At 50.1% G+C, this 27,466-nt stretch overlaps 7 protein-coding genes across 7 annotated transcripts; 3 read left to right on the top strand and 4 right to left on the bottom strand.

Moving 5' to 3' along the window:
- Nucleotides 1-210: 210 nt before the first annotated feature.
- Nucleotides 211-2,780, top strand: COCVIDRAFT_96439 (hypothetical protein; the record flags this gene model as incomplete). The annotated part of the gene is made up of 2 exons (XM_014702288.1): nucleotides 211-2,484; nucleotides 2,535-2,780. 2 exons carry the CDS (start codon nucleotides 211-213, stop codon nucleotides 2,778-2,780), a joined length of 2,520 nt encoding a protein of 839 aa, XP_014557774.1.
- A 2,513-nt stretch (nucleotides 2,781-5,293) lies between these two features.
- Nucleotides 5,294-9,232, bottom strand: COCVIDRAFT_96461 (hypothetical protein; the record flags this gene model as incomplete). The annotated part of the gene is made up of 4 exons (XM_014702287.1): nucleotides 5,294-7,053; nucleotides 7,100-7,216; nucleotides 7,266-8,883; nucleotides 8,948-9,232. 4 exons carry the CDS (start codon nucleotides 9,230-9,232, stop codon nucleotides 5,294-5,296), a joined length of 3,780 nt encoding a protein of 1,259 aa, XP_014557773.1.
- A 505-nt stretch (nucleotides 9,233-9,737) lies between these two features.
- COCVIDRAFT_15097 (hypothetical protein) lies at nucleotides 9,738-12,663 on the top strand (the record flags this gene model as incomplete). The annotated part of the gene is made up of 9 exons (XM_014702206.1): nucleotides 9,738-9,810; nucleotides 9,859-9,977; nucleotides 10,032-10,188; nucleotides 10,242-11,223; nucleotides 11,388-11,448; nucleotides 11,489-11,520; nucleotides 11,566-11,924; nucleotides 11,976-12,380; nucleotides 12,461-12,663. The coding sequence occupies 9 exons, from the start codon at nucleotides 9,738-9,740 to the stop codon at nucleotides 12,661-12,663; spliced, it is 2,391 nt and encodes a 796-aa protein (XP_014557692.1).
- A 1,175-nt stretch (nucleotides 12,664-13,838) lies between these two features.
- COCVIDRAFT_96402 (hypothetical protein) lies at nucleotides 13,839-15,212 on the bottom strand (the record flags this gene model as incomplete). Its single annotated transcript, XM_014702286.1, has 2 exons — nucleotides 13,839-14,268; nucleotides 14,317-15,212. 2 exons carry the CDS (start codon nucleotides 15,210-15,212, stop codon nucleotides 13,839-13,841), a joined length of 1,326 nt encoding a protein of 441 aa, XP_014557772.1.
- Nucleotides 15,213-19,654: 4,442 nt separating this feature from the next.
- COCVIDRAFT_25713 (hypothetical protein) lies at nucleotides 19,655-21,275 on the top strand (the record flags this gene model as incomplete). The annotated part of the gene is made up of 3 exons (XM_014702221.1): nucleotides 19,655-19,664; nucleotides 19,713-20,154; nucleotides 20,219-21,275. 3 exons carry the CDS (start codon nucleotides 19,655-19,657, stop codon nucleotides 21,273-21,275), a joined length of 1,509 nt encoding a protein of 502 aa, XP_014557707.1.
- Nucleotides 21,276-24,716: 3,441 nt separating this feature from the next.
- COCVIDRAFT_96309 (hypothetical protein) lies at nucleotides 24,717-25,106 on the bottom strand (the record flags this gene model as incomplete). Its single annotated transcript, XM_014702285.1, has 1 exon — nucleotides 24,717-25,106. A coding segment is annotated over one exon (390 nt), but the record flags the coding sequence as incomplete, so codon positions are not given.
- A 299-nt stretch (nucleotides 25,107-25,405) lies between these two features.
- COCVIDRAFT_15094 (hypothetical protein) lies at nucleotides 25,406-26,923 on the bottom strand (the record flags this gene model as incomplete). The annotated part of the gene is made up of 1 exon (XM_014702205.1): nucleotides 25,406-26,923. The coding sequence occupies one exon, from the start codon at nucleotides 26,921-26,923 to the stop codon at nucleotides 25,406-25,408; it is 1,518 nt and encodes a 505-aa protein (XP_014557691.1).
- Between the last annotated feature and the right edge of the window lie 543 nt (nucleotides 26,924-27,466).

Raw genomic sequence — 27,466 nt, 5'->3', positions numbered from 1 at the left:
TCCTCTCAAAATCCCCTCTGCCGCACTTTCGAGCTGATTCCTTTCTGCTTACTTGCGTCACCTCGCTTGCTGCTCACGCCGCACCCGAGACAAAGACACAAAAGCCTTCTGCACTGATTTCAGCCTTCCTTGACCATTGTACCTTTTGCACTCCAGCACTCAACACCTTTTGTCCGTTTTCCCCACATTCCCTTGCCTCCCACACTCATCATGGTTCTCTCTGATGCGTGGGATGACCGCTACGGCGACGACGAGTGGTACAGCTCGACGAGGGATCGTGTTACGGCCAGCGCCCGCCATGTCCGTGGCTCATCCCCTCTGCCGCCAACAAAGACTCGAGACGACGCTATCCTTCGTCCCGATCATGCTCGTCGTACCAGTGAGTTCCTGGCTCCAGAAGTACACTACACTACCTCTCTCCACCGTACTCGCTCCCAAGGTCACGCGCCAGTTCCCAACGTGACCATTTACAACACTACTCGCATGGACAATGAGAGTAGCCCCCAAGTACGTACCGAGCAAAAGAGCCGTGACTCCAGCCCCCGCGGTAGGCTCGAGGTGAAGCGCAACATGCCTGGTGCCTTTGAGCTCGAAGAGGAAATCACTGCACTGAGGGCAGACTTGAGAAAGGAGCAGCGTTCTCGCTCCCGACACGAGTATCAAGAACGTCGCCACACGCCTGAACAACATGATTATACCGACAAGATCAAATTGACCCTTGCCGAGCAACGGCTCAAAGATCTCGAGTTGGAGCGGGAAAGAGAGCGCCTAGAGAGATACCACGAGCGCCGCCCTTCGCCAGAGCATGACTATGCCGACAAAATTAAACTCACCTTGGCTGAGCAGCGTCTCAAGGATCTCGAGAATGAGCGTGAAAGAGAGCGATACGAAACTGAGCGAGAGCGCGACCGACTGGAACGAGAGCGAGACCGAGACCACCTGGAGCGAGACCGGGAGCGAGAACAACTCGAGCGGGAGCGAGAGCGAGAGCGACGCCAGTTTGAGCGATACAATCAGCATCACCATCGCCATCATTCGCCTGACCACAGCGCCGAAGACAAGGTCAAGCTGGCACTCTCTGAGCAGCGACTGAGAGAGGCCGAGGAAAAGCTCGAGCGGGAACGACAGGAGGATGAGATGAAGAACCGCGAAGAGCTCATGAGGCGCCGAATGGAGCTTGAGTACATCACCGACAGACGGGAGCGCGAGCGTGAGGAAGAGAATCTTCGAAGGTTCGAACAGAACATGCGCCGCGAGTGGGACCTCAAGCGAGAACGCGAAGATCGCGAGCGCGAGCGACAGGAGGTTGAAGAAGAGAGGAAACGCAAGGCCATCATTGCCGAGAACCGAGCAAAGATGTCTCGCGAGCAGCGGGAAGCGGCTGAGCAGCGTGACAAGATCCTCGCCGATCTCGAGAAAGAGAAGCGAGAGCAAGAAGAAGAGCGCAAGCATATTCTTGCAGAAACCCGCCTGAAGCAAGCACGCGAACAACGCGAGGCAGAGGAGCAGCGTGACAAGATCCTGGCTGACATGGAGAGACGAAAGAGGCAGGAGGACGAAGAGCGCAGGCACATACTTGCAGAGAGCCGACTCAAGCAAGCCCAGGAGGAGCGTGAGGCAGAAGAACAACGCGAAAAAATTCTAGCCAACTTGGAGAAGAAGAAGAAAAAGGAGGAGGCAGAGCGCCAGCGCATCATTGCCGAGAACACAGCCAAGATGGAGAAAGAGGCGCGGGAGCGTGAGCTTCAGGAGAAGGCAAAGGAGGAAGAGCGTAAGCGAATCATTGCCGAGAACACGGCCAAGATGGAGAAAGAGGCGCGGGAGCGCGAGCTTCAAGAGAGAGCAAAAGAAGAAGAGCGTAAGCGCATCATTGCAGAGAATGAGGCCAAACTGGCCAAGCAGGCAAGGGAAGCAGAGGAAGCACAGCGGCGTGCTGTTGAGGATTATGAGAGAAAGAAGGCCAAAGCCGAAGCCGAAGCCCAGGCTGAGCGTGACCGTATCATCTACGAGTATGAACGCAAGAAGATCCTCGACGCCGAGAAGGAGAAGAAGGCGAGAGAAGAGATGATTCTGAAGCTCAAGATGGAGGAGGAAGAAAAGAAGAGAAAGGACAAGGAAGAGTACGATGCCTTCATGCGTAAAGAGAAGGAGAGGCAAGAGGAAGAAAAGAAGAAGAAGGAAGAGCAAGAGAAAGAGCTTGAAGAGGCAATGCGCAAGAGGCTTTCCCAGTTCGGCTTCCAGGACAACCAGATCCAAGTCCTCGTGAATCCCGAGAAGCAACGCGAATTGCAACAAGGCATGCTACCAAACAACCCCATTCCCCAGATTGCAGTCTCGCCTCATCACCACCAACAACAACAACACCACCAACACTACCAACAACACCATGCCATTGCACCTACGCCAACCTATGCCAAGGTCCACGTCAGCCATCTTGACGTCGAGACCCTCCACTACTATGACATTCCTTATGAGTACGATGTTGTAAGTTTGATGTGTATTTGATAGTTGACCTAGTATTAACAGACAAGCAGAACCCAGAGTACATTATTGTGCTTCGCGAGATGTCGCAACGCGAGACGGATATCCTTTTCGAACACACACGCCGCCTTCGCTCGAGCCACGGCAGCAAGCTCTTCATCGAGGCCGAAGGTCGCGACAGCAGGGGCAAGAAGGAGTACGCCTTTGTGCGTAGGAAGTCTCGATCCCGCTCCAGGAGTGCCGTTGGTGTATCTTCTGGCCGAGCCAATGTGAGCTTGGGAGATATGATTTGGCGATAGGCTGCCGTCGAACTGTTGCATTTGTTCGTGTTGTTCTTCTTCACTTATGATATACCAGTTTGTTTCTTTTCTCGATGCTTTCAGACGTTGTTCTGTTCTTCTTGACTTCTCTCTGTTGTATGTATGCACGTACGTAGCGAGTGAATTGAACCGATTATGCGAACGTAACGTATGCTTGACCTAGCTTCTGATGTCTTGCATGAGATTCATCTAGTGACCAGGGCCTCACTAGTGCCATCCCATCTACGTAGTTCCAGCTGGCTTAAACCATAACGTGAAGAGAGTAGCATAGCACGTGGTACGTGGTTGTCAGGCCTGTCGCAGGTAGCATGTGACGGCATGCAAGGGCGTGGGGCGATTTCGGTTCGTTCCCGCGAGCCTCGGCTTTTGATCATCAGAACACGACCACGGTTCGCTGCGACCAAGTTCCAAGCATCTTTCACCATTTGTTTTAGCCAGCGTTGATACCCTTTTTTCTTTCAAATCATGGCGGACGCGCTTTGCGGGCCTTCGAATGCCCTTCAGAATTTCCAAAAACACACGACCGTTGATCGGACACTGCAGCAAGACCGGCTGGTCGGCAGGCAATCACCAGCGCAGGCATGTCACTATTCGGGACGACTGGATACAATGTGGGAGTCTAACAGTCATGTAGGGGTTTAGGTCAGCACCAGGGCCAAATGTAGGGGCGTTAGATTCCGAGTTTGACGCCTTTCAGGCTGGCCAACCTGGTCCGCCGCAAGACTTCCAGCAGTTTGCTCCACGCTTCGCACAACCTCCTCCGCACTTCGCGCAAGCGCCTCAAGCACCCGATTGGGCTGCTGACTTTCAGCGTCTGAATGTTAGCGGTCCACCTCCACAAGCGTTTCAGCAACAAAGACTGCAACAAGCAAGCGCGGCGTCAGCATGGCATCAGGACTTCTTGAAGCAGCAGGCGCCGGTCGCGCAGGCTCCCGCGTTACAGCAGAACACTTTTGGAGGTATGTCGGGGTATGGCATGGGTGGATTTGGAGGACAAGCGTTCATGCAGACACCAAGTTTCCAGAACGCACAAATGTCCGACGTGGCACAGGGGAAGCAGCGGGCGCAAGATGATGTACCCGCTTTCGACGAGGCGGCCTTTGAACAGGCGTTTGCGCAGGCGCAACAAGATATGATGGAGGTTGTCGAAGCAGAGCAGGCACATGCACAGCCAGCGCAAGAAGCACTGGACTTGGACCGGCCGGGTGAGATGGATCCTCTCCTTCAACGGATACGTGAAACGCGTCCAGGTTTGTAGTATCCGCCGCGCTCACTACAGTTGCTGACTGTGCTTTCCAGCTGTATACTCTGCCATCCAAGTATGGAGCGAAACGGGCCTTGGACGAACTTCTGAAGCAGTCGCATACCTGGAGAATATGAGCCAGATGGAGCGCAATGGGTCCCTAATACAAGACGCAAACGAAGGAAGGTGGATAGTCGATTCCCTGCAGAGAATCGTGAACCGTGATGCTCCTCAAGAAGTCAAGACCCGCGCCGAAGGCCTTATCAAGGCAATCAACGAGCGCCTCATGTCGCAATACCCCCTCGGCACGCGCGTACCCATGTCGGAAGAGCAAATCTGGAAAGACCTCGAAGCAGCAGGCTACATGCGAACACCAGAGCCACTCCAACGCATGGAGCCACAGCCCGAGGAAGAGCAAAAGCAACAAGAACAGCCCAGACCAAACGAAGACGACGAAATGGCCGCAACCGCAGGACGCCTGCTCGAACGCGTCGCAGACAACACGAGCGAAAAATTCCAAAACTCACAGTTCCTCGGCCTCATGCGCCGCCTGCGCGACCGCGAAGTCAGAGTTCAGGAAGACAAGATTGTCGAAGTCGAAGGCACCACCGCTGCTCAGCACCAAACACCCAGCACCACCCCTTCCACTATCCCCACCACCCAAACCAGCAACCCTCCTCAACAATCTCAACCTCCTTCCTCAACCCAAATCCCCCCCATAGATCCCACCATCCTCTCCCACGCAGCCACCGACTTCGAAACCCCAATCTACTCCGACATTGGCCACAGCCACCAACAGTATGCTTTCCCTTTTTCTCCTTCTACCCCGTCGTCATCCAGTAACACCGCATTAACTGATGACGTCTCAGATCAATATAGATATTACAATGTTAACGCCGCGTATCACCAGGCTTTTTCCGACCGGCGCTAGTAGCGATGCTGAAGAGAGGAAGGAAGGGTTGCAGCATGCGGTGGGGGAATGGGGCGATGATGCGGATTTATGGCGGTATTGGAGGAGTCCCGGGAGGGATCCTGTGGGGTTGGGGAGGGGAAGGGGGGAAGGCGGAGTAGGAGGGATTTGAGTGTTGAGGGGGTTTTTTTTTGCATATATCGTCGGTTGGGGTATGAAAAGGGGATATAGCTTGATGCATTTGGATTTATGTATATCAGCATGGTTGTAATCAACGAATAAGAAAAAAACTTGGATACATTTCATCCTTTCTCCTACGTCTACACTGAACCTCTCACCTTAACCCTCCACCGTTTCTTCTGCCTTTCCACCCTCGCTCTCTACGTCCCCACCGGGAACCCAAATCCCCACTCCTTTCTTATCCGCCCTCATCCCCTCCGTACCCTGCACCTTGAGCGTCTTATTAAAGTATCGATCCGTAACCTTCAAATTAGGCGTAATCCAGTCTTCTTCGACGCTCGACAGCAAGTTGTATCTGACCGTCTGACGACTCATAGGTAAAAGATGCAGCGTACGCAACTTGGGACCACTAAACCCGAAAGTCTCGCTGGCTTCCATTGCGAGTTCAAAGGTTAAGAAGTGCATGGTTGGGTTCTCGAGGACGTAGTCGAGGTGGATGAGGGAGGGGACTGAGGGGGAAAAGTGGGAGCGGGCTAGGACGCGGGGTTCAGATGAGGGGATCTGGATGCGGGGGATAGGCAAGGAAGAGGTTACGGGGAGGGCTGAAGGGTCTGAAGTACGCTGCCAAGTTATGTTGAGTGTGGTGTCGAGAGCGGTGGAGCGTCGTTCTTCGAGATTGTTTTTGCGAATGTCGAGGCTGAAGCTCCATTCGCTGAGGACTTGAGGCTCCATGCGCGTCTCGCTAATTTCGAATTCTTTCGTCACGTCACAGGTGGCACCCCCGTGGATACTATGGACTTCTACGGCGAGGTCGCTGACGATGAGGTGCTCGTCGGCGAAGGAGGCGACTTTGGCACGTAGGCCCCATTTCTGGGCTATGCCGAATGCATCGGACGATTCGGGGCTGACGTTGCTTTCGGCTTCTTGGAGCTCAAAGTAACTGGGCCATGGGTCGGGGTGCACACGTGCGTTTAGGTCGTAGCTGGCTTCAAAGGGGGCGTTGAAAACTATGTCTGCCACCATGATCTTGGAGATAGGTATATCGCGGTCGCTGAGCACGTGGTATAAAACCTTGACTTCTAACGCGTAGTCTGCTGGGTCGGCCGGGGCAGTAAAGCGTATTCTCTCTGTTGTGCGTGCCCCTTGAGCAAGTTTGCCGACTACATGACCCGGCAGATCCACATCGGTCGAGCCATCAAGCGCTGGCGGGACTTCCTTCATCGGTGACGATGCTGGGCGATCAACCCAGGTATACCCGAGAGAGTCTTTCGAGCGACCAAGGATTCGAACTTCGAGAACAGCTTCAGTATCCTCGTCTTCCTGATTGATTATCTCAATCGCAAGAGTGACCTGCTCGTCGGTATAGTATTGATCGCGAATGTCTGGTAGGCTGATTTCCATCTTTGGTGGTTTGGGAAGTATGTGAACTGACATGCCCGAGCCATGCTTCAGCAATCTTGACTTGATCTTTTTGTTTGATTGGATCCACCAGAGTGGATGAATGGGGATGTCAATATCTGTGTCAGAGGAGACGAGTTCAAATCGCTCTGTGCTAACCCCCAATACGCAAGCGGTAACGTCGACGTCACCAGACTCACGGAAAATGAGCGGTACGCTGTAAACCTTGGTCTGGCCAGCATATAACGTCAAGTCAGCGGCTCCTGTCCACTGGGGCTTTCTAGTCGCTGATTGGACCTCATCTAATGTACAGGAGTACATCCTAGAGGCATGGTCAGAGGGTTCTTCGCCTTCTTGGTGTGTCAAGCGAACTTCAGCCAAGCCGCCGCTGAATTGGTATTGCAAAAATGACAAGGTAATGGGCGTAGACCCTGGGCGAGCGTTCGAAGTGATTGCAATCTGCGATTGTAGCGGTTCACCCACGTTCCCTTCGGCTTCAGAAAAGGCAAACGATACAGACACTGTTCCATTAGTACTGGCTCTACTGAGAGATAAGGTCGCACCTACGACAAGAGATGTGTTCTTTAGCATTCAGGTTCACTGTGATTTTGCCATCTGCTGCTTTTGTGAAAGAGTCCAAGCATGCCATGAGATCGTACTTGTACTTTGTCTTGCCAGGGATTGCTGAATGGAATTAGCGGGAGCAACATCATTAACGCATGACGATACTGACTTTGGCTGTACAATTCCCATTCAGTAGCGAGATAGGCCTCAGAATCTTGCACCCGCAAAGCACACTCGTGTAGGGCCCAAACTACTTCTGAAGCGAGATTCCACCACTTTTCTTTCCTCCAGGACATGGTCTCCCAGAGTGGACGTAGTACCTTGAAGGCATCCTCGAACCTGTTGACATGCAGTAGTGTCCGGGCGACCTCTAATTGTAACTGGTCTACTTTACGATGCTGCCCCCGGGCTTTGAACTGAGCTATTGCATCGTTCATCTTGGAAGAAATGTCTTTCCAATGCTCGAAGCCATTCCCACCAACACCAGGTAATGGGTACTCTTCATGCGGCTGTGGAACAAGATAGCTATCGTATATTTGACTCCGGGATGATACCTTCGCAGCAGGAGACATGCCTGGCGGTGTCCGATCTTCTTCAGGCATTTCCCGAGCCAGGATGTAACGCCTCTTGGCATGATCACTGGCGATTTTGTGCCAATAACCAGCGTGGTGGAGCAGCTCCCATGGCGGCAATCTTTCTCCCATTGGAAATTGTTTTTCAGGTTCTGAGAATAGAGAGATTGGAATCTCTGTCAAAGGGTCTGATTCTGACTTGGGATCTGTCGTCTTGAAGACGGGTAAATCTGTCCGCTGCACAATTTCTGCCATGGCTTGGGCCCACCTAGACTCCCATGCTTGCCAGCCATAGTTTGCAGTGCCCTTTCCTCGGCGATCCAAAACATCTTGCAGCTTGTACTTGTACCGCAGCCACGTCTGCACGGCAGAAGTAGGGTAGTTGTTCCAGAGCTGACAGCGAATATGTCGTAAGACGATGATGTCTGAAAGTAATCGTATCTCATCCCATCTTGGTGACCAGCTGGCTGTAGTTTCAAATAGACCTTCGGCTCCAAACAGAGCCTCCAAAGCAGCGTTGTAGTGTCGTTGCGCAGCGTCCATCTCCTGACGAAATTCGGCGAAGATAGCTAATTTGAAGTCATAGCGAACCCCCCACCCAGGATATGATAGTGTCTGGGAAGTTCCACGCGTAGGAGGTGCTGTGGGAGGAGGGATAGTGCCTCGATTCTTCTTTCTCCGTGCATGCTTTGTGAGGTCACGGTAGTACTCTACACAGACAGGGTGTAATATGGCGAGGACTGACGTGACGAATGCCTCTAATTCAACCCGTGATGTTCTTGGGGGCAGGAAGAAGAGAGAGTTCTTTGGGTCAAGGCCCGTCGCACGGCGGATGGTCGCAAGCCTTTCCTCAATATCTGGTGCCTCCAGTATAGTCTTGTCGCTCAACAGCACCACCACATACTTTGTGCGGTAGTCGGACTTTTGTATCTGGCCTTTGATCTTGTTGATCTCTGTCTTCAGCTGATTGTCATGGAGGCTATTTGTAATGGGGTCGGTGGTGAAGTTGAAAAAGGAAACGAAAACGGCGGGTATGTAGTGCTGGTGCTTCGCAACCCAGGCTGGAGCGATGACACCATCTGGGAAAGAGGGGGCCCCGGGCGAGAGGGGCGATATGGGTGAATGCAGAATCCACGACGTCGCTGCAGCAATAGTGGGACTGCCCGGAGGCGTGGTCTCGGAGTGAGAGGGCGCATCTGCCTTGTGCGGGGGCAGCTGGAAGTTCTAGCAGACATCAGCCCGTCGCTCCTTCGCCATGTTTGTTTGCGGGCGCCCGTACCCTTCCTACACTCCGCATCCTGAAGCTGTACGTGAGGCCTCTGCGACCCAGCCCCCGCGAATTCCACGGCGCATTGGTTGCATCGGCACGCAGAAACTCGGCGAGGAGCTCATTTGCGCGTTCGCCTTCGACGGGCGCTATCTCCGAGTTGATGTTTGTAACGGCCCTCCCAGGAAGCACTTGCTGAACAGGTGGGGGTGGATCGACTTCTTTGCTCGTGGCCAGACCAGAGAGGACTATCAGAGGTAGGTTGTGGACCACAAAGTCTGAAGGAAAGGCCTCCATTCTCTACGTAGGCTCAAGTCAGCGCCCCATGCCCAAAGAACACAGGCAGCTTGAGTGAGCTGGATGCTAGTCGGAGGGGCCGAGGGGCTGCAAGTTCCAATTCGAGGATCGCGTAACAGGCCGCCAGTTTCTCGTGTGGATTTGGTCTCAGGCTTAACCTTGCAGTCTTGTTATTAGTCGAATCGCGGTTTGCTGGGCCCTGGCACGTTCTCGAGAGATTGTTGGCGAGCCATGACATCGGCGGTCGGCATGTGGTCAGATTGCGGGCGGAATCTATGAATGATGCGCTAAGTGAACCCTGTCTCGTCTCTCCGCTGAACGATTCCTCTACCCAAGCCCAAGCTTTGTGGACAGCTCCTACCGATAATCCGCCTTTCGTTCGACGTGTCTTTCTAGTCTCCTCTCCTTACAAGCGCCAAAGCGGGTGCACCTTCTGTCTAGACGCGCTTCCAGTTGTTATTCACATACTTTCTTGTTACTGCGCTGCCCAGAGGCTGTCAGCGCCATGGCAGGCCAACAGCAGCAAATCCTCGATACCATCTTCAACATGAAGAGGAAGATGTTGCGCAAAGATGATTGTAAGCGTACATAGCGACATCTGCTTCCGTTATTCTAACACCTACCAGCGGACACAGAAGATTCCGAAACCGCCCTCGGCAGCAATAAGCAGGACTTACGGCGCAAAGTCCACTACGCGCGCGCAAGCGATCCCGACTTTCTCGCAGACCCGCGTCCTTACAAGAAGGTCCGATCCCACTTGCATAACCTCTGAGCGGGACAGTCGACTGACCTCCCGTAGCGCATCGAGCACGCCGGTTATCACAGATATATTTTGCAGCGCAACCCTCCGCGATACGATGCCGATGGTGACGTTGTCGAAGTTGACGACGAATATGAAGACGAGGATGATGTGGAGCCAGTAGAAGAGAACCCGTACGGAAATATACATCTGGAGAGTATGTGCCCATCGCATGAATGCGTGGCATGACATGAGCTTACTGAGATGCAGACCTTCTTGCACCATTGACCTCCGCCGCCGACCTACCAAACCATCCCGCCTTGAGCGTTGCATATACCTCCAGACATCTCTCCGATCTTGCCAACGAGGCCGGAGCTCTTTCGCGAAAAGAGCAGATCACCAATGCGCGAGCCAAGAACCTGTTTGTGAAACTACAAGGGGATTCTATGTTCGCGCCTGCTGCCCTGGCAGCAATGAGCGATACACCATTTCGAATGCCACGCTCAAGAATCCCAAGTTGGCGTTTTGAGGAGGGCGAAGACCAGCGCACACATGACACTGAAATGCAGGAGGCGGTCGATGGTGCACAAGACGTGAATATGGAGGACGCCGTACAGCCCAATGGGACTGACCGAGTAGACAATACTAATGGAAACGCTGGACCCGAAGCAGTCAACGGTGCCGAACCCGTGACAAATGGGACACATACCGGTGATGCAGATGAACCGCAAAAGAATGGCCAGGAAGAGCATTCTCCGATGGGCGAAGATGTGTCCGACACAGCATCGCAGCAGACGCATAGGATGACGACACGCACGCGAGCTCGAGCGCACGCAGCTTCGACCCCTTCTCCTCCTCACTCACCATCAAGCGATGTCAACGCGATACACCCCCTTTTCATACACCCTACCGAGTCGTTGCCAGACCGCGACTTTGGTCTTCCGCCAAACGAGGCAGAGGAAACGCGCATGCTTCTTATGGCATACGTTCAAAAGCAAGAAGAAGTCGCGCGGATCACGGCTGACCTCTACCACGGCTTGCTGGAAGCTGACCGTCTGAGGCACGACGTTTTCAAGTGGTCGAAAGCAGAAGGCCATGTAGGAGAGATGAGTGATGGCGAGGATTGGTATGATAACGAGGAATGGGGCCTCGAACAGGATCTGGCCAAGGGTCGTGATGAAGAGGAGGATGAAACCGCAGTAGCTGGGAAGAAGAGCACAAGACAACGGCGAAAGCCTGACAAGGACGATAGGTGATTTGCTAAAGGAAAAAGGACAGTCTATTTTTTATTATCATTGATGCACAGCGAGATACCACATTACGACCCGGAATGGAAATTACCCTCTTACACGGGCATATACACTCACCTGGTCGCTCCTGCTTTGCGAAATTGATCACGTGCTTTCGTGTTTACAGCACATTTCCTTCACCCACCAACCCTAGAGCTTCTTTAAATCGCCACCGCACCAAGCATGGAGTATGTCCTGCGTTGTAATGATTTAAAATGTCGGACGCAGCTCCATGAGCGCGCTGTTGTCACAACTTGCAGGTTTGTATTTGTTTCGTTGTGTCGTCATATCTAACAGAAATGCAGTCACATCTTTTGCACCAATTGTGCAGATGCTACCAGTCTTTCAAGATCGACAAATGCGCAACGAGTCTGTCCAGCATGTAGCGCGCCGCTTCCTAACCCAGATGATGTAGTCATTGCAGGTCTCAATCCATCAGAAGACTACAAGACTTCAGTATTGAGTGGCCTTAGCCCGACAATCATCATGGAGTGTGCAAGCCGTGGCTTGGCCTTTCATAGTTACCAGACATCACAAGAGATCATCTACCAAGAGCACCTCGCAAAGGGCCTCACTGAAAAATATAACACATTGAGCCAGCAGATGGATCAGCTCATCCACGATGCCAATGCGCAGATCAAAGCGCTTCAGGACAAGATGCAAGGTTTGCATCATGCATGCCCTAATAGCAGACTTTGAAATTAATGACCTTTAGCTATGCAAGCAGACCTCGTAGAGCTCGAGACCAAGAACCATGGATTTGCGGAAGCCTTCAAAGAAAAGACCAAGGCACACCAGAGAACACAGAATCTCTACCAGGCACTCAAAGCCCAAGTTATGGCTTCGCATGTAGCCCATGCTGCCGGTGATGAGGCAGAGTTCGCGCTGAAATCAGCCCGGGGAGATCGCTTCATCGACCGCTTGCCGGGCGCCCGGTCTGGTACTGCGAACTTCAGCCAGACAGGCCCACCACAACAGACAGGCGACAGACTGCATAAGAGGGTCATCAGTAGAAGCTCTAGTAGTAGTGGGCGACAGCAGCAAGGCAGCATTCACGTTGGTCCTCCTTTCAATTCACAACTGCATGGACGCGGTCTCGGTAGCAGAGTTCACAGTGGTCGTAAGTCTATTCTATGGTGTTGATTTTGGACACGTGGTTTTCATGGGCGTCAAGCTGACCATAGAAAGAATATGTCTCAGTTGATACACCTTCTCAATCTCGGAGAAGTCGCCTTCCGGTCCTCGGTGGAACACGTCAGAACCCATACCTAAATCAAGAACCAACATCTTCCTTTCAAAACTCACCAATGATCCGACAGCCAATGGCTGGTGGTTTTTCGCACAGTGGCAAGCCATCAAGGAGGACTGGTAATTTCGCCAACACTGGCCCGCTGGGACCATGAACGCGTCATCTTGTGGAAGAAATCAGAGCTGAAAGAATGAAATGCGATGATGATTCCTGATTGGGTGTGTCTCACATGCTGAACTTCAAGGGAAAGCTCTCACACCATGTAGAAACTTCCTTAAGTCCAATGCAGATGCAGTCATTGCAACACCATCTTTCGCAAATATATCTTAATGAAACTCCCACATAAATATCAGAGAAATCATACAAATAATGTTTGATGAGTCATGAAGTTCATTAATGTCGTTGGATCAACGCGTTACTAGGGTACGAACGCGTCACGGGACCTCAAGTCACCTAAACCAGCAAACCCACTCCCCTTCACCTGTCACAAAAAAACCCATCCAATCATCCAATCATCCAACTAAACCTTCCATCCTCCATAAAAACTCTCATAAAAAAACCACCAAACCCAACATAAGAATCGTATACCAAGAAAATAAACAAAGCCCCAATCCTTGAAACATATCCAACTCTTTTGTCCAGAAGATCCTTCCGAATAAATCAATTTTTAGATAAACACCATGATGCAGTCGCTTATATCGCATCCAGAAAAGATTTTGCGTGTGCCTCGTTTATCTACGTATCAAACGCCTGATTAAAAAAAAACCAAAACCCTAGTGTTTGCGACGCGAGCGAGCGGATGTTGAAACGCAAGAAAGAAATCATGATGCTCATGCGAGTACTAGATTTCGTGGTGAAAATGTTGGAAGAATAGTCGTAAAGAACGAGCGTAGCGTTGTGGAACGTCTTGCTTTTTTGTGGGTTTTGTTGGTTTTATTGGATTTTTTTCCTTGGGTTTGGGTTTGTTTTGGAGTGGAGAGAACGAAGTGTAGTAAAGGAATGCGCTGCGTTTTTTTCTCATAAAGGTCGTTGGTGTCTTTTCTAATGTTTTTGGTCTTTGTTGGTCTTTGGTCTTAACCAAAACACAGTCAAATACAAGAGAAGAAAGAAAGAAAGAGACTCGATGACTAAGGCAGTGTGCCGTTTTGTCGACAGAGAATTGAGGCGGCTGTGAGATCATGGTTGGATCAAGGTGCCATCTTATTTTTCGTAGAGTGGTGGTGTGTGGTTACCATCGGTAAGAATGGCACCGTACCAAGTGTGTTGGTGGATCGCAGTAGATGCAGCATGACATCTATGATTATACCTTAGTACAGCAATGGCTTGGACCTAGTACTGATCCGCAAGTCCAAGGAGATCATTGGGATGTTGGTATGGTTGTCCCATGTTTGCAGTGTTGTCTTGCGATGCCTCAAAACTATTTAAGCCTTGACTTCCATTACTGTATAGGTCATATGGTGTGCCAGCTTGGAATTGCATGCTGCTCTGACGAGACCTTTGAGAGCTTAAGCTGGGAGTAGGAAAGCCTGGGTGTTTTTTCCGGTGGTGTTTGAGACGGGCGTCAGTCCGCTTAAACAGTTGACCACAGTAGTCGCAACAGATCTGAGGACAATCCGTGTGCTTATGCCGGATATGTCTCGCAAGATTCCCTTTTCCGTCCTTATTTCCTTTGAACTGCACGCCGCAGTGAGGGCAATGTCGATGTTCGGGAGGTATCGAGGTCGTCGAAGCGGAAGGGTGGGAGCGGCCATCGCCCGACCTTTTATCATCAGTCACTCCATCCCACTAAACCAAAAGCATTACTTACCAAGCAGGAGGATTTATGTTGGTCTGGCGGAGATTTGTACCACCTGAAACATGGTGGTTGGGATGAACCTGTCTGGGAATTCTCCGATGATCCATGATTTGGGTAGGTCTACCTCTGGCTTGTCCGTACCCGCTGCGTGGTTCAATGGGTTGATCATGCGCAATTCTGTAGTCGATGTATTGACCGGATCTTTGCGAGTCTGACGGGTTATACATGCCAGGGGCAGCCAAGTGAGTAGCTTCACCCATACGGTTGACTTGAAATGCACCTGGGCCCGTTTGCGGCATTGCTTGAAGATGAAAAGTTGACCAAGGGCCATCATCTTTTGTCAGTTTTTCAAGAACTGGCCCCTGAAGTGTTGGCAACACAGACATTCCGGGAACCATGCTGTTGTAAGGGGATGGCTCTCGTGCACCTTCTGAGTCGCCCTCGTTAGTGTACATTAGAAGCAACCCTTCATCAGACAACGAGTCTGGATCTAACATGATATCATCCGTCATGTCTTTCGTGTAGTCCCTTCTGGGTGCTGTGCCAGGACCGCGGCGAGGGGGGCTGCAAGGCTGTAAATTTTCAGCAAGAGTGGAGCTTGTTTTCGATGGACGTGCTGAGCTGTATTGGCTGGCGACAGGCGTGTGGTTCCGGACAACCTCAGCGTACGTGAGGCCACTTGTAGCAGGCAAGTGACCTGTTCCCTGTGATTGAGTACCAGGTACTTGTTGACCTGGCTGCCGTTGAGGGGATGGAGTCAACCCGTAGCTACGCTGAAGGTTTGATCCTGACGCCTGGTTTTGATAGCCAGCTACCAGGTTGGTGTATGGACGAGATGTTCGGTTTTGGGCTTGAGAATACATCCTTGGAGGGCTGTTTGAGCCACCAGATAGCTGTTGTCGATGCATGGTGTGCTGCCGAGCGGGAACGAGAGAGCAATCCTGTCCGCCTATTTGGGCCAGACTCAAATGTTTAAGCGCTCTCAGATCGAGGGTTTGAGAGGTACAGAGAGATTGCTCCTCCTCCTAATGCACCTCTATCCGGTTGGAAGATGAGAGCGACCGTAGTATAAAACGGTGCCAGGACGCAGAGGCAAGGCGGTATCTAAATGGAAAAGGGTAACGAACGACAATTTCTGCAAATGGAGATGAAAAAGAGAAAGTGGAGAGTTTGGTTGACAAGTTGTGTCGGGTGTGAGATGGCGGCGGTTGCGTGGTAGTTAACACGCACGTATGGGGGGGGGAGGACCTTCGTCCTCCGCTTCCTTGGCAGCAACCTATCAGTACTATTCAAACACTGACCCGGTGCATAGGATGTGATTTACGGAATGTTTTTTTTTAAAAAAAAGAACGGTGATAGAGCAGACATCTTCTATTATCGGGGGATAAGGCGGTCAATCGTCTACAGTGTTCTGTGATCCAGGGTGGTGATCGAGGTGAATAGGTGGTTCAGGCGGGCACTTGTTCCGGGGTCACTAGCCCCAAAGAGGAGGGCAAAGTAACTTCGTAATTCCGCATCTATAGGCACATTAGAACACGTCTCTTACTATTGAACCATTATTTACAATCGTGACACCAGTGCAGAACGTAGCGTGTCTACCTTCAGCACAATCGTATGAGAACTGACTCCCACTTGCGTTCTGAAGCGCAAGCACTTCGTGATAGCAGATCCTTGCTATCAGAGATGACGAACAGCCTTGCGCTGGAAGTGATTTGCCCCCCTATTCTCTGCGTTGTGGTGTCCTTTGCAGTTTCGCTTTACGACTCCCTCATCTTGCCAGCGCATCTGTCGATCCTCCTTTACACTCCCTTGTGTACTCTTCCGTCATAGCGCCGACAGACTACTGCAGGTAAGATGAAGAATCCTTGACGAAGCTTGAGTTCATTTCATTTGATGACGTATGTATCGGTCCATTGGCTTCTTCCGATTCTGCCTTGCGGAGACAATGTTGATGCTCATCTTCGATGGGTTTGGCTGTGTCAACTCAATCCCCCTATGTATAGTATTCTTTGGAACTCAGGCATGGTTGCCAAAACGTCTTCTTCGCGTGATCGAGGTGGTCAGGGTGATGGTCGTACAGCGTGTCTATAGGTATGCCATACAGAACTCCATCGAGTAACCTTCAGAAGGCGCGGGCTTTGCAGGCGATACAGGCGATGTGGAGGTGATATGCTTAGGCAGTGACCTTTACATGGCGGACATGCTCATTGTAATACGACAACGGCAGAGGGTTTGATTTGAATGATGGCGACGCAGTCGGCATTGTGCTTGAGTAATAGTTATGTCAACTTAGAGCTCTGTGGGTAGCATTGAGGGTACCGTACGATGTGTCCAGACAGTCTATGTATGACTAGGAGGCTAGTAGGTTTTCCAGATACATAGCTCTGGGGGGGATGTCTAGCGTCTTGACGTAGCAAATGAAGATTTGGGACAGAATATGTGCTACTATTAGGCGTTTTTTTTCAAACAGCTGGAGTCCCATCAAGTCTCAACACAGTGAAAGCAAACCCTCTTATCACAATGCTAAGCCGAGCTCCTGCATCCACGCCACAGCATAGATGGCTCACTTCCTGCCTATTAACTGCCCCCCTTTCTGCATAAGGGCGGGGAGGGTTGCTTCCTAGCTAAGAATACCTTGTAACTTTGGGGCTACAATGCAGGACGGACGCCACATCCAGGCGCATCAGGGATGAAGTCGTTCCCACTGTTCCCATGGATGAGTACCATTGAGGCTCTGCCCACCTGCCAGGCTGATACCGTCATAGCGAGTTAATGCAAGCCTGTTCTTGGACCACTCGCGCGCCAATTCTTGGATTGATTGGGTTTCGTGTCCTGACCAGCTTGCGTAGAGGACGATTTCCTGGATCAAGCACATACAACATTGACCGGAGAAGGGACGCATTTGGTCTAGGACTGTTGCATAGTTTCTTGCGTACATGCCTTATGGTAATGGTGTGGATGCCTACAGATACAGCCATGTGGTGCGGTCCGCGCTTACGTTGGTCACACGGCTATGCTGCATCAAAGCCTTGTAAGCCACTCATCCTTTTCATTATTCACAGCTGAACTGTCGCAAATTTAGCGCTAATGAGAGCTCGTAATCAAGGCCCTCTGAAACCCTAGCTTATGAAAACAGCAAGTAGGTCTAGCGACATTGAATCTCGAGGAATCCTGTACCACCATGAACAGAGCAACTGCTCAAAAGACCTGAGACAAAGATTCAGCGTGACAAGAGTTATGTAACAATAGACTCAGCATTGAACGTGCGAGTCGTCGAAACGATCGTTCACAGCGGGAACATCGGTTCCCGAAAACGTGGCTGGCGACGCCTTCGCTGTTAAAAGACAAGTTTCGCGAATACTACCGATCACAGAGTATAACCAACCGTAAAAGGCGTAATGCGTTTGGTCTGCGCGTGACGACTACGGCCCGGATCTGGTAAAGACGGAAGCGCTATAGTAGTGAACGCATATGCCGAGTCTGCAGCCTCGCTTGCAATTCCCAAATTCTAAGCGCCTGCTGGATAAAGTGTAGTTTACGACCCCACTTCTCGCACACCCTCTCACTGTACAGCGCTATTTCTCACCACACCAATTCGTCTCAACCGATTTCAGCTGCTCAGGTTGTGACATACCCCGGCTTTCTTGTTGGGCAGGAATGCCGTGCCGAAGTTTCCAGCCCGCAGTGAGTACGGTCTGATAGCCGCCGGTCAATCGTCCCAAAATTTCGGACTCACTATAACCTGGCAAAAGAGACATATATGTTTCACAGCGTTAGCGTAAAGTCCAGAATGTCTCGTGCGCGATCAGCGTGCCGTTGCGCGCGGATCCAACCCACCGGCTCTTAACATGTCGAAATATGTAACATGGGGGCGAGGTGAGATCGGGCTTACCGAACTCCTAATACAAGACCACAGCCTATTGACGTTGATGCGAACTGCTGTAATGAAGTCTAACACGGCCATGAATACGGTGTGAGCTATACGACGATAGCGTAAGGTGAGACGCAGATTAGTGGTTATTCAATCTACGTTCCATTTCCGGAACGCGATATGGAATGTTAGCACGAGTTCTGTGACTAAGTGAGATGGTTTAGAATAGTTGAGAGCGATACTCACAACTCTGGACGGGAAATTTGGGCCAGTGTTGCCCATGGGCACTCGTTCGATGACAAGAAGGATCAAACCAACATCTCTCAATGACGAAATCGAGGGTTTATCCGTGAATACAACCCACGGAAAGTCATAGAAGCCTGCGTGAGCACTAATGTAATGACGCGCTAACGTAAAACGCCCAGTCTTGCACCTTAGTATAGTATCTTTTGGACTGCGGCTAATCGATTGTGGCTTGTGTCTAAGACTATGAGCCCAACGCCATGCTGATGTTGGCCTTGCCCAAGAAATGAAAAAATTATGAAAGCCGAGGTGAAATTGATGAGACCAACAGTTTTGGTTTGAAAGAATGCCTTACTACTGGAGGGCGCGGTGATAGTGGTGTATGTAGGAGTGTACTTTTGTAGTCTAGCGTGCGATTCTCCGCAGTAAGTTTCTAGAATACTTGAACAATGCGCATTGTATTCCCAATCTGACCATTAGAAGAAATCAATTCGGCTCACCGGATGGTATCTGCCGCTGCCGATCGCCATTGTTGACTTCACGGCCTCAAAGCAGTAAGCTGCTGAACCAGTGTGGCTTAGATACAGGTTTGGAATCCTCACGCTCTTGCTGTTTGGAGGATATTTCTAGATACAGAGGACCGCAGCGACATGCTTTCCTCGAATTGAGTAATCAGAGCGAGATAATCTCCTCTTTCGGTTTGTATTTTAGGCTGACAAGTCTGCCTGTGTAAGATCATTAACGTAGAGAGAACTGATGGTCAGTAAGCTTTACATGTCATAATGGGGGCGCTTATGGCACGGGAGACCTATGGTAATCATGGTAAATTGACTCAGTATCGAGGCCAGCGATCTCAGTCGCAAGTAGGTCCGTGGTGTGCCGCACTCTTGCAGGCAATACCGAATCCACATCCTCCTAATGGAAATGAATCCGGGGGCGAGGAGAAGAATGCCATTTCAAATTGACTTGGTCATTTATAATCTAGAGTATGTTGGTTCAAAAGGCCATGCTTATCCGCGTTGAGACAACACGCCATCTCAATCTATCCCACTTCTCATCTTCAGGGCTTTGTTTCATCCTGAACTGAATAGGTCTTTACCGATAAACATGGGCCTGTTTCAAGAGCTTGGTGGAAGGATGAAAGTTGTTAGCCACAAAGAGATGTGTTGGCGTGATGATCATGAGCAAGTAGCATACAACCAGAGAGTGAGTCGAATACGGAAGCATGAATACCCCATGCTTAGAGGTGTGTTAAATCTCAACCCACCTCACGTCAGTTGCTGACACCCAATAGGCCTGACGTACCTTGATCATGGCGGCACCACTCTTGCGTCAAGATCATTGATGCAGTCCTTCTGCAGTGAGATGCAGTCTACGCTTCTTGCAAATCCACATTCAGATGCCTCTAATCCCAGCAATACTGCCATAATGGTAGAGGAGACGAGGCGTGAGGTGTTGAGGATGTTCAACGCCGATCCAGCTCATTTCGATGTTGTATTCACAGCGAATGCAACTGCAGCCATTAAACTGGTCGCGGAAGGTTTCTCTGGATGTAGAGAGAGCTTTGGCTACTTCTATCATCGCAACAGTCATACGAGTTTAGTTGGCGTCCGCGAACTAGCTTTTCATAGCCACTGCTTTGCCTCCAATGAAGAGGTATCTGACTGGCTCTCCGGCACGTGTGATAGCCTTCGTGACCCACAACGGCCGGTATTATTTGCCTATCCAGCACAATCGTAAGCAAATACTCCTGCATGAGAAAATTTTGTACAGTTGCACTAACTTCCGTACCGCGTGTAGAAACATGAACGGTGAACGGCTTCCATTAGAATGGGCAGGAAAATTACGCTCCTCGGCCAATCACCAGAAAGCGTATACACTGCTTGATGTTGCTGCTTTGGTATCAACTACCCCTTTGGATTTGAGCAACCATTTCCTTGCCCCTGATTTTGTTACACTTTCTTTCTATAAGATCTTTGGTTTCCCAGACCTTGGGGCTTTGATTGTTCGTAAAGCTGCTGGCCATGTCTTCGACAACCGAAGGTATTTTGGAGGCGGAACGACGGAGATGACGACATGCTTTGGTGATGCCTGGGTAGCCTTAAAGGATTCAAGCTTGCATGCCCGGTTGGAGGACGGGACCATCGCATTTCGAAGCATACTTGCTTTAAACTTGGCTATTACAACACACCAAGATCTATTCGGTGGGCTTGAACAAGTATCCAAACACACGGGCTGGCTGGCCAATCGACTTTATCAGCGTCTCGTCAACTCCAGACACTCGAACAATTCGCCAATGTACCGGATATACAAATCGGAAGATTCGAGCTATGACGATCCACAAACGCAAGGCGCAACCATAGCTTTCAACGTTTATAGGAGTGATGGATCGTACGTAGGTCCGTGGCATGTCGGCTCCTTCCTTCGGAAGCATGCTATCCATGTTCGTACGGGCACTTTGTGTAATCCCGCTGGAATATCGTGTGCATTAAAGCTAAATTCTGAGTGGTTGCGTATGGCCTTTGAGAGGGGATATCGGTGCAATACGGAGCTCGACATCGTTGAAGGGATACCTGTTGGTGTGGTAAGGATTACATTTGGCGCAACGAATACCATTGAGGATGTTGAGAAGCTCGTTAGCACTCTTTCCCAACATATCCTTCAGGAGGAAGACCATCTCCAGACTGTGGAAAGAAAACGTATAGGGAAGAAGGACTCCGTCATGGGATATACGGAAAGCAAACTGGTAGTGGAAGACTTCGAGGCTAAGCCTAGTAAAGACGTTTCGCCTAGAGTTAGGAGTCGATTCTATAGCCTGAGGAGGCTATTGGGACATTGTCGCGAGAAAATGTTGTAAAGTAGATGAGATGTGCGACCAGTAGTCCAATTCGGCTACCTAAAATGACAGTTAGATTTGAAGGGTTACAACGGTGTGTTACAGCACGGTCAATGTCATGGATGCGACCAAAACTGCTATTTGATCCAACTTATGATGATCATCTCCCACATATCTAAGTTGATTGGTGACGAGGTCAAGCCAATCACAAGTGCGTCCCGTACAGGACTGACAGTGGCGCGAAATGAAATTCGCCCCATACAACCTTCAAGCAAGGTTTTTGGTCTTATTCGGGGCCTCTCACCTGTCTTTTGAGTGCTGTGTGCCTTCTCTGAAGATAGTTTGAATATTGAGATGAGAAGGATCGGAACAGCTGTGATTTGACCTCTGCTCCAAGCTCCAAACTGGCCACGCCACATCGGAGTTTCCGAAGCTATTCACAGCTATCGTGCTGAAGACCTTCGTATCATAACAGTCAGCTATGCATTTGATTTCGAATCTTGGTACGCATTTTGCCCCATCGCGTTTGTCCGTATTTAGCAAATGATGTAAGCATAAATACGAGCATGCTGGAAGTCTTCTTTGGATGCGAAGCTGGTTGTCTTACGCATTGTAAGCTCGAAACATGGGAGATGCGAAGTATGTTATATCGTATTCATTATAGTCAACGATGAGCTGTTTGCGAACCCTTCTCCAGGACCAGGCTTTAATGACTCACCACAACCCAGATACAAGCACACATTTTATGCATGCACCTATACGTGGACATATTAGCATGGCTGCCTTGAAATAGAGCGAAATCTTAAATGAATTCTCCGCCACTAATATCTTTCCTAAGTCCTATTGTGAGGCATAGCCTCATTTTTGCGTCCTTGCACTCAGGGGTTAGCGATATGCAATCAGCCACACGATCGACACCACCAAAAAGCAACATACAAGTCCTCTCATTAACGACAAAAGTATCATGTCTAAATTTGAGTGATAGGCTCCGTTACTGCAAAGCAATGACTCAACAGTTTCAGTGCATGTGACCAGATGTTCCAATCTGTGAAATTGTATAATCGTCACACCGCTTTATGCGTTTGTGCCAAGATCTCGACAGTAAAGGAAACGAGCAATCGCAATGAAGTCCCGGGAGATTGATCAAATCTCCTCGGAATTCTTTGGTCGCCCCGGCTGCTGATATTTCTTGGGAATTTTGTTCACATGCTTGTAATCAGCGATGTTCGTAATGACGCATTAAGCCACAACTGACGTGTTTAGCTGCACGGTAGCGTGGCCTGCTCTAATGGTACTAGAAACCTGTAGTAAGGGCTTGCATCAATTTATGATCTCGATATATACTATGGGACTTTTTTAGAGCGACCTGCATAAAGGGTTGAGACACGGTTTTCGCGGGGCAACTAAATCAGGCATGAACAAGCAACTTGCGATGCCCAACTCATGCCTTATCCGAGTCTTACCAACAGCTCACCGACCGACAGCCTATCTTTTGGTTATCTTTAGTGAGTTGAAAGGTACTTGAGCATAATATGTCTCGACAAACAGTAGCTTTGTCTAGGGATCCTGTCCAGGCCGCTCTGAAAGTGAAGCCATGTAACACCAAGGCGCCGAGAAATGTAATTTGCAGCTTCTCTTACGCGTTAAGATCGACATCATATCACTGATCTCTTCCGTATAAGCGAATGAAGCGAGTATACGCCTCACATTATCTGAGTGCAGACATGTAATAGCAGAAATGACTGGGCTCAGGTGTTGCACGTTGCTAAACCCGACCGGACGTGTCTTCGACTACAGCTAGCTTCGTCCAGCTTTCAGGCGACATAATTTCAAAGTCCAAGGAAGACCGGTAGATGGCTTATGGAGCAAGAAATGGGGCGTTGTTTGGGCCGTAATACTCTGATGGTAGTGACATCCAAGTCAGACTGCCACGAGAGAAATGCATACTGCTTCGGGCTTGATCATCGATCTTTCTGTGGTCAGCGGAACGGACTTGTTAGATATGGTTACACCTAAATATGATCTCGACGCATTGCATGCTGGTGTGCTACCTGCCAGCATATAAAAAACGATAGCTACACATCGCACTACATGCAAATCGAATCTCATGACCATGGCTCCGTAATTTGGTGCAACACTCATAAACGCTTTGACCACTCAATATGTCAAAGTTGTAACCTTGATAGAGAAGAAAAGCTCGGTGTCTTTGGAAATCTCATGATCTTTGCACGTGTTCGAACCTGGCAGCCGATGATACGAAAAGGAAACATGACTATGTACGTGTATCACTTTTATGCAAGTCTTGCTGGCACGTTAGAAGAGCCACACAACGATATCAAACGATATTGGGATATTGTTGAGGTCTCCAAAAGAGAGCGATAATATTGTCACTGCCCATTGAGCACTTTTCATAATAGAAGAGAGTCGTTCGGGATTACCGAAAGGAAGATGTCGGCATCCAACAGCAGAGTTTACACAGCCACCTTCGTGGCGCTACTGTAGACACTGCCATCGATTACCAAGACGCTATAATTTTCAGCAGAAAAAAGACTCAATTGCCGTTTTCTGTATCATTAAAGCCTGCATCACCTGACGTTACATTTTGGACTATATCCCATTCTGGGCAATGGAAGGGACTGTGGTGGCCATTATGAGCTGTGAGTATCCGCACATATTGAGCTGAAAGACCTGGATACGATTTTATACGCGCACGCTCAACTAACAGTGCAACCAATCCTCTCTCGTATGCAGTCTATCGCCACTCCTCCATCGTTCGCCACTCGCCTCCTATATCTTACATGTGGCAAATCATCCCAGCTCTCTCAACCAAAGGAAGATATCTGCCCTGAATAAGAAGAGGATGCTTTCCAGTCGACCGCCTAACGAGCTCTCCTGAGACTGATTGGACTCAATCGATATGGAATACTCGGCAACGGACCCATAAAATGAGAACGAATACCACAACCGGACCAATCGACTTCTAGGCAGCATCAGGCTTCCAGTAAACGGCGACTTCCTGACTCCACTTCAGGCATCTACAAATATAAGTCCGACGCTGTGTTGTTCGCAAATAACTCCGCCCTTGCTTGTTCGTTTCTCAAGTCTACCTCCCAATGTTACTGCTACGGCGGAGCAGACACCTAGCAGCATACCCAACGAAGAGGATGATGGATATACCCTTCTCTCTTCGAAAAGAACGAAATCGATGCGACTCGTGTACGGATGCCGGAGCTTCCGCCGTGCTTCTTGATTCGCTCGGAACATGGGATGAAACAGGCTTCACAGATATTATGCGATAGGCTCTTCGACTACAAGTGAAGGTAGCCAGGCATCGGTCCGATCCATGCTTGTACGCTCAAACATTTCTGATTCCCGTTAGGCGAGTCTTCTGTGGTGATAGGTTGCCTTGTTCTTTGGGACAATGGAAACCCCGGCATCTTGCAGGTCCCACATCGGCAGTTATCATGTTTGCTGATTATTATCGGGCTGACTTGGCTTCGAGCATTGTGTCCGTGCTATGCTAGTATTATTTAGCGCAAGACCCTGTTGGCATGAGCTCCACATAGGTACGAACCTCACGATCTTTCCTACACTCTTCCTTCCATCAACTGAGCTTACTTCGGCATCCTTCGCTGTTCTTATTGAGCACGGCCGATGCAAACGGTTGATCGGTACTCGCGTGCTGTTGCAGCGCATGTTTAGCCTCTCTTTGCAAGAGAGGTGTGCACGGCTGCCTGGCTTGCTGAGCTCTTTCTCAGCCACGACTGACTCGAGCTTGCAGCTATACAAAGAAGGTCGATAGCAAACGTCTCCCGAAACGCCAAAAAAGGAAATCACATAAGAAAGGCTTTCTTACAAGGGAAGAAGAATACGAAGAACAACCAGGGCTGTGCTACATCGTCAGCATTGCACAAGACAACGGAAGAGGGCACACATTATGTGTACTTTACCTGAAACATATTTAAGCATCTCGGGTCTAAGAGGGAGATGCGGAGCCGCATTTTGGGAAGCAGACAATCAGCCTGCCATCGACAAGGAAAAACATTGACCATTTAACCGGCGTGCAAAAAACAAGATTCAAAAAAGAAGAAGGGGTTCATCCGGCTCTTGTTGCTGATGGAAGAGATGTATTGGGACTGAATGAAGATGCTTTACGCATCAACATCCAGGTTTCCTGGTGCCGAGTTCTGTCTTCCACGACGCGATACCTGTGTGTTTCTGCACACGAGATGAGGATGATGGCTCCTATAATGCTTCAGCCGAGCATCTGATCGCTTGAAGACCTTGTCGCATTTGCTGTCTTCGCAAATGATGGGCTCCTTTCCTCCATGGTAGTCTCTTCTGTGTCTCGCTCTGTTGCCTTTCCCGTGTCTACCGGTAAACGTGGCTTCACACCCGTTCATACCACATTCCAGGACGCCTTGACCAGGTCTGGATACAGCACTAGACGAGAAAGCCTCAGTGATATGGGATGATGCTGAAGACGCCCGTCTCTTGCCGGGAAGCCGTAAGCAGTTGCCAGGATCTGAGCGAGGGTATCTGCCAAGATGTCCTCGCGCCCTTGCGGTTGTTGCAGCTCTCTCCGCTATGAGCCAGGGTTGATTTTGAGAGTGGGTTCTTGATTCAGGAGTATAGGCGACGCCCAAGGGAGACTTGTAAGAATCAGAAGCACCAATTTGGCTTCCTGGCCCTGAAGATGGAGGGAAGTAAAGGAATTCTGATGATACATCGTCCGTCTGATTCAGTGGCTGTATCGCTGACGACCAAAGGGTTTCGAAACCACTACCCGTAGAAGAGACTGAGCTCGGATCACCGTAAGCGGACATCGAATGGGTGGCATCCAAAGTCATCCGACTCATTCCCGTCGGTATTTGCCTTGTGGAACGGGTGGTCTGGCCGCCATCCATTAGGCCGATTGCAGTCCAAGGCTCCGAGTTTGGGGCGTCCAATCTTATGACTATTCCATCATGGGCCTCTGACGAGGAACCTGGGATAGATTCGGCCATGTAACCGTGGCCATCGTCTCGGTACAGTGCTGGGTCTATTGCTATCTCTGATTCCTGGCCATAGTACTGCTGGGATTGAGGATCACCGCCTGGACTATTCGGCGTTCCATAGGCATCTCCAAAATTGACATGGGCCACGAGGTGTGACAAAGCGTCAATATTCGTAGCACACGAGTAGTTTGCTGTGCCATGCAAAGAGTTTGAAAAGTTGGTTTGGGCTTGCTGCGAGAACTCCGTCTGGATGCGTGTATCAGAGTAAGCAATTGGCGCACTCTCATCCTGATAGTAAGTGGGGTTGTACGCCGGCACCGGTGGTGCATGTCTATTTTCCATCGTTTCATAGACGCCGTTGGGTCTGTTAACAGAGTGTACAGCATTCACTTGGATAGATCCCGGGTCCTGGTTCGTTGCTCTGCTTGGCGGTTGCTCAGCCGAGTATCCTTCGAATCCTACGTGGTGCTGAGGATGAGTACTTGTTGGATGACTGTTTTGTCCCCAATGTTCTACCGGAGTACGCTCACGCTGATGTTCAGAGTACGGTGCCCAGCACTGATTTGGATGGTATACACCTGTACCTTCAGCGCTCTGGGCATCCATGGACGACAGGTTTTGGTATAGATGTTGGTGCTCTAGCCAATCTACCTCATCGAAGTCGCTACCCATCTCAGGTATCACTCGCGTGACTGAGGGTTTGAAAAATATGGGGCCTTATATTATGGCCTCAGATAGCTCCGAGTGGTTGCTACAGACGGAAAAGAGAGAGAAGGCGTGAGTGTGAGCTACCAAGCTAGACTGGAATAGCGAATCACACCGTGTTCTCGGCAACAATCCCACTCAAGATATAGGGGCTTGGAAAAGAAGCTTCCGCCTTTCGGAAAGACTCCAAAGACTCGATCGGTCCGTACTTCAGTATATGCGGGCTGTAATATACGATTCGCTTAACTGTGCCAACAAGAACTATTCCAAGTGCCCGGTAAGTGTGTGCAGGAGCGAAGGGGTGTGGATGGACATACTTTTCAGCCGAGCAGATGTTTGTCGAAGACCAACGGTGCCTGCCAACAACCTGGTGCTTGTCTCTTCTGCTCACAAGTCGAAAGCCTGTTAATCCGACGTGGGATATCCAAGGCGTCTACCAAATGCTAAGATCTAAGCTATGCTTGCGAAGCAGAGATGTATGGTCCTAAAAGAAGGAGGCTGAGGATGGAA

The sequence above is a fragment of the Bipolaris victoriae genome (assembly GCF_000527765.1).
Source record: "Bipolaris victoriae FI3 unplaced genomic scaffold scaffold_32, whole genome shotgun sequence".
Lineage (NCBI taxonomy): Eukaryota > Fungi > Ascomycota > Dothideomycetes > Pleosporales > Pleosporaceae > Bipolaris > Bipolaris victoriae.
The sequence above is the reverse complement of the archived record's forward strand: the minus strand, read 5'-3'. Positions and strand labels throughout refer to the sequence as shown.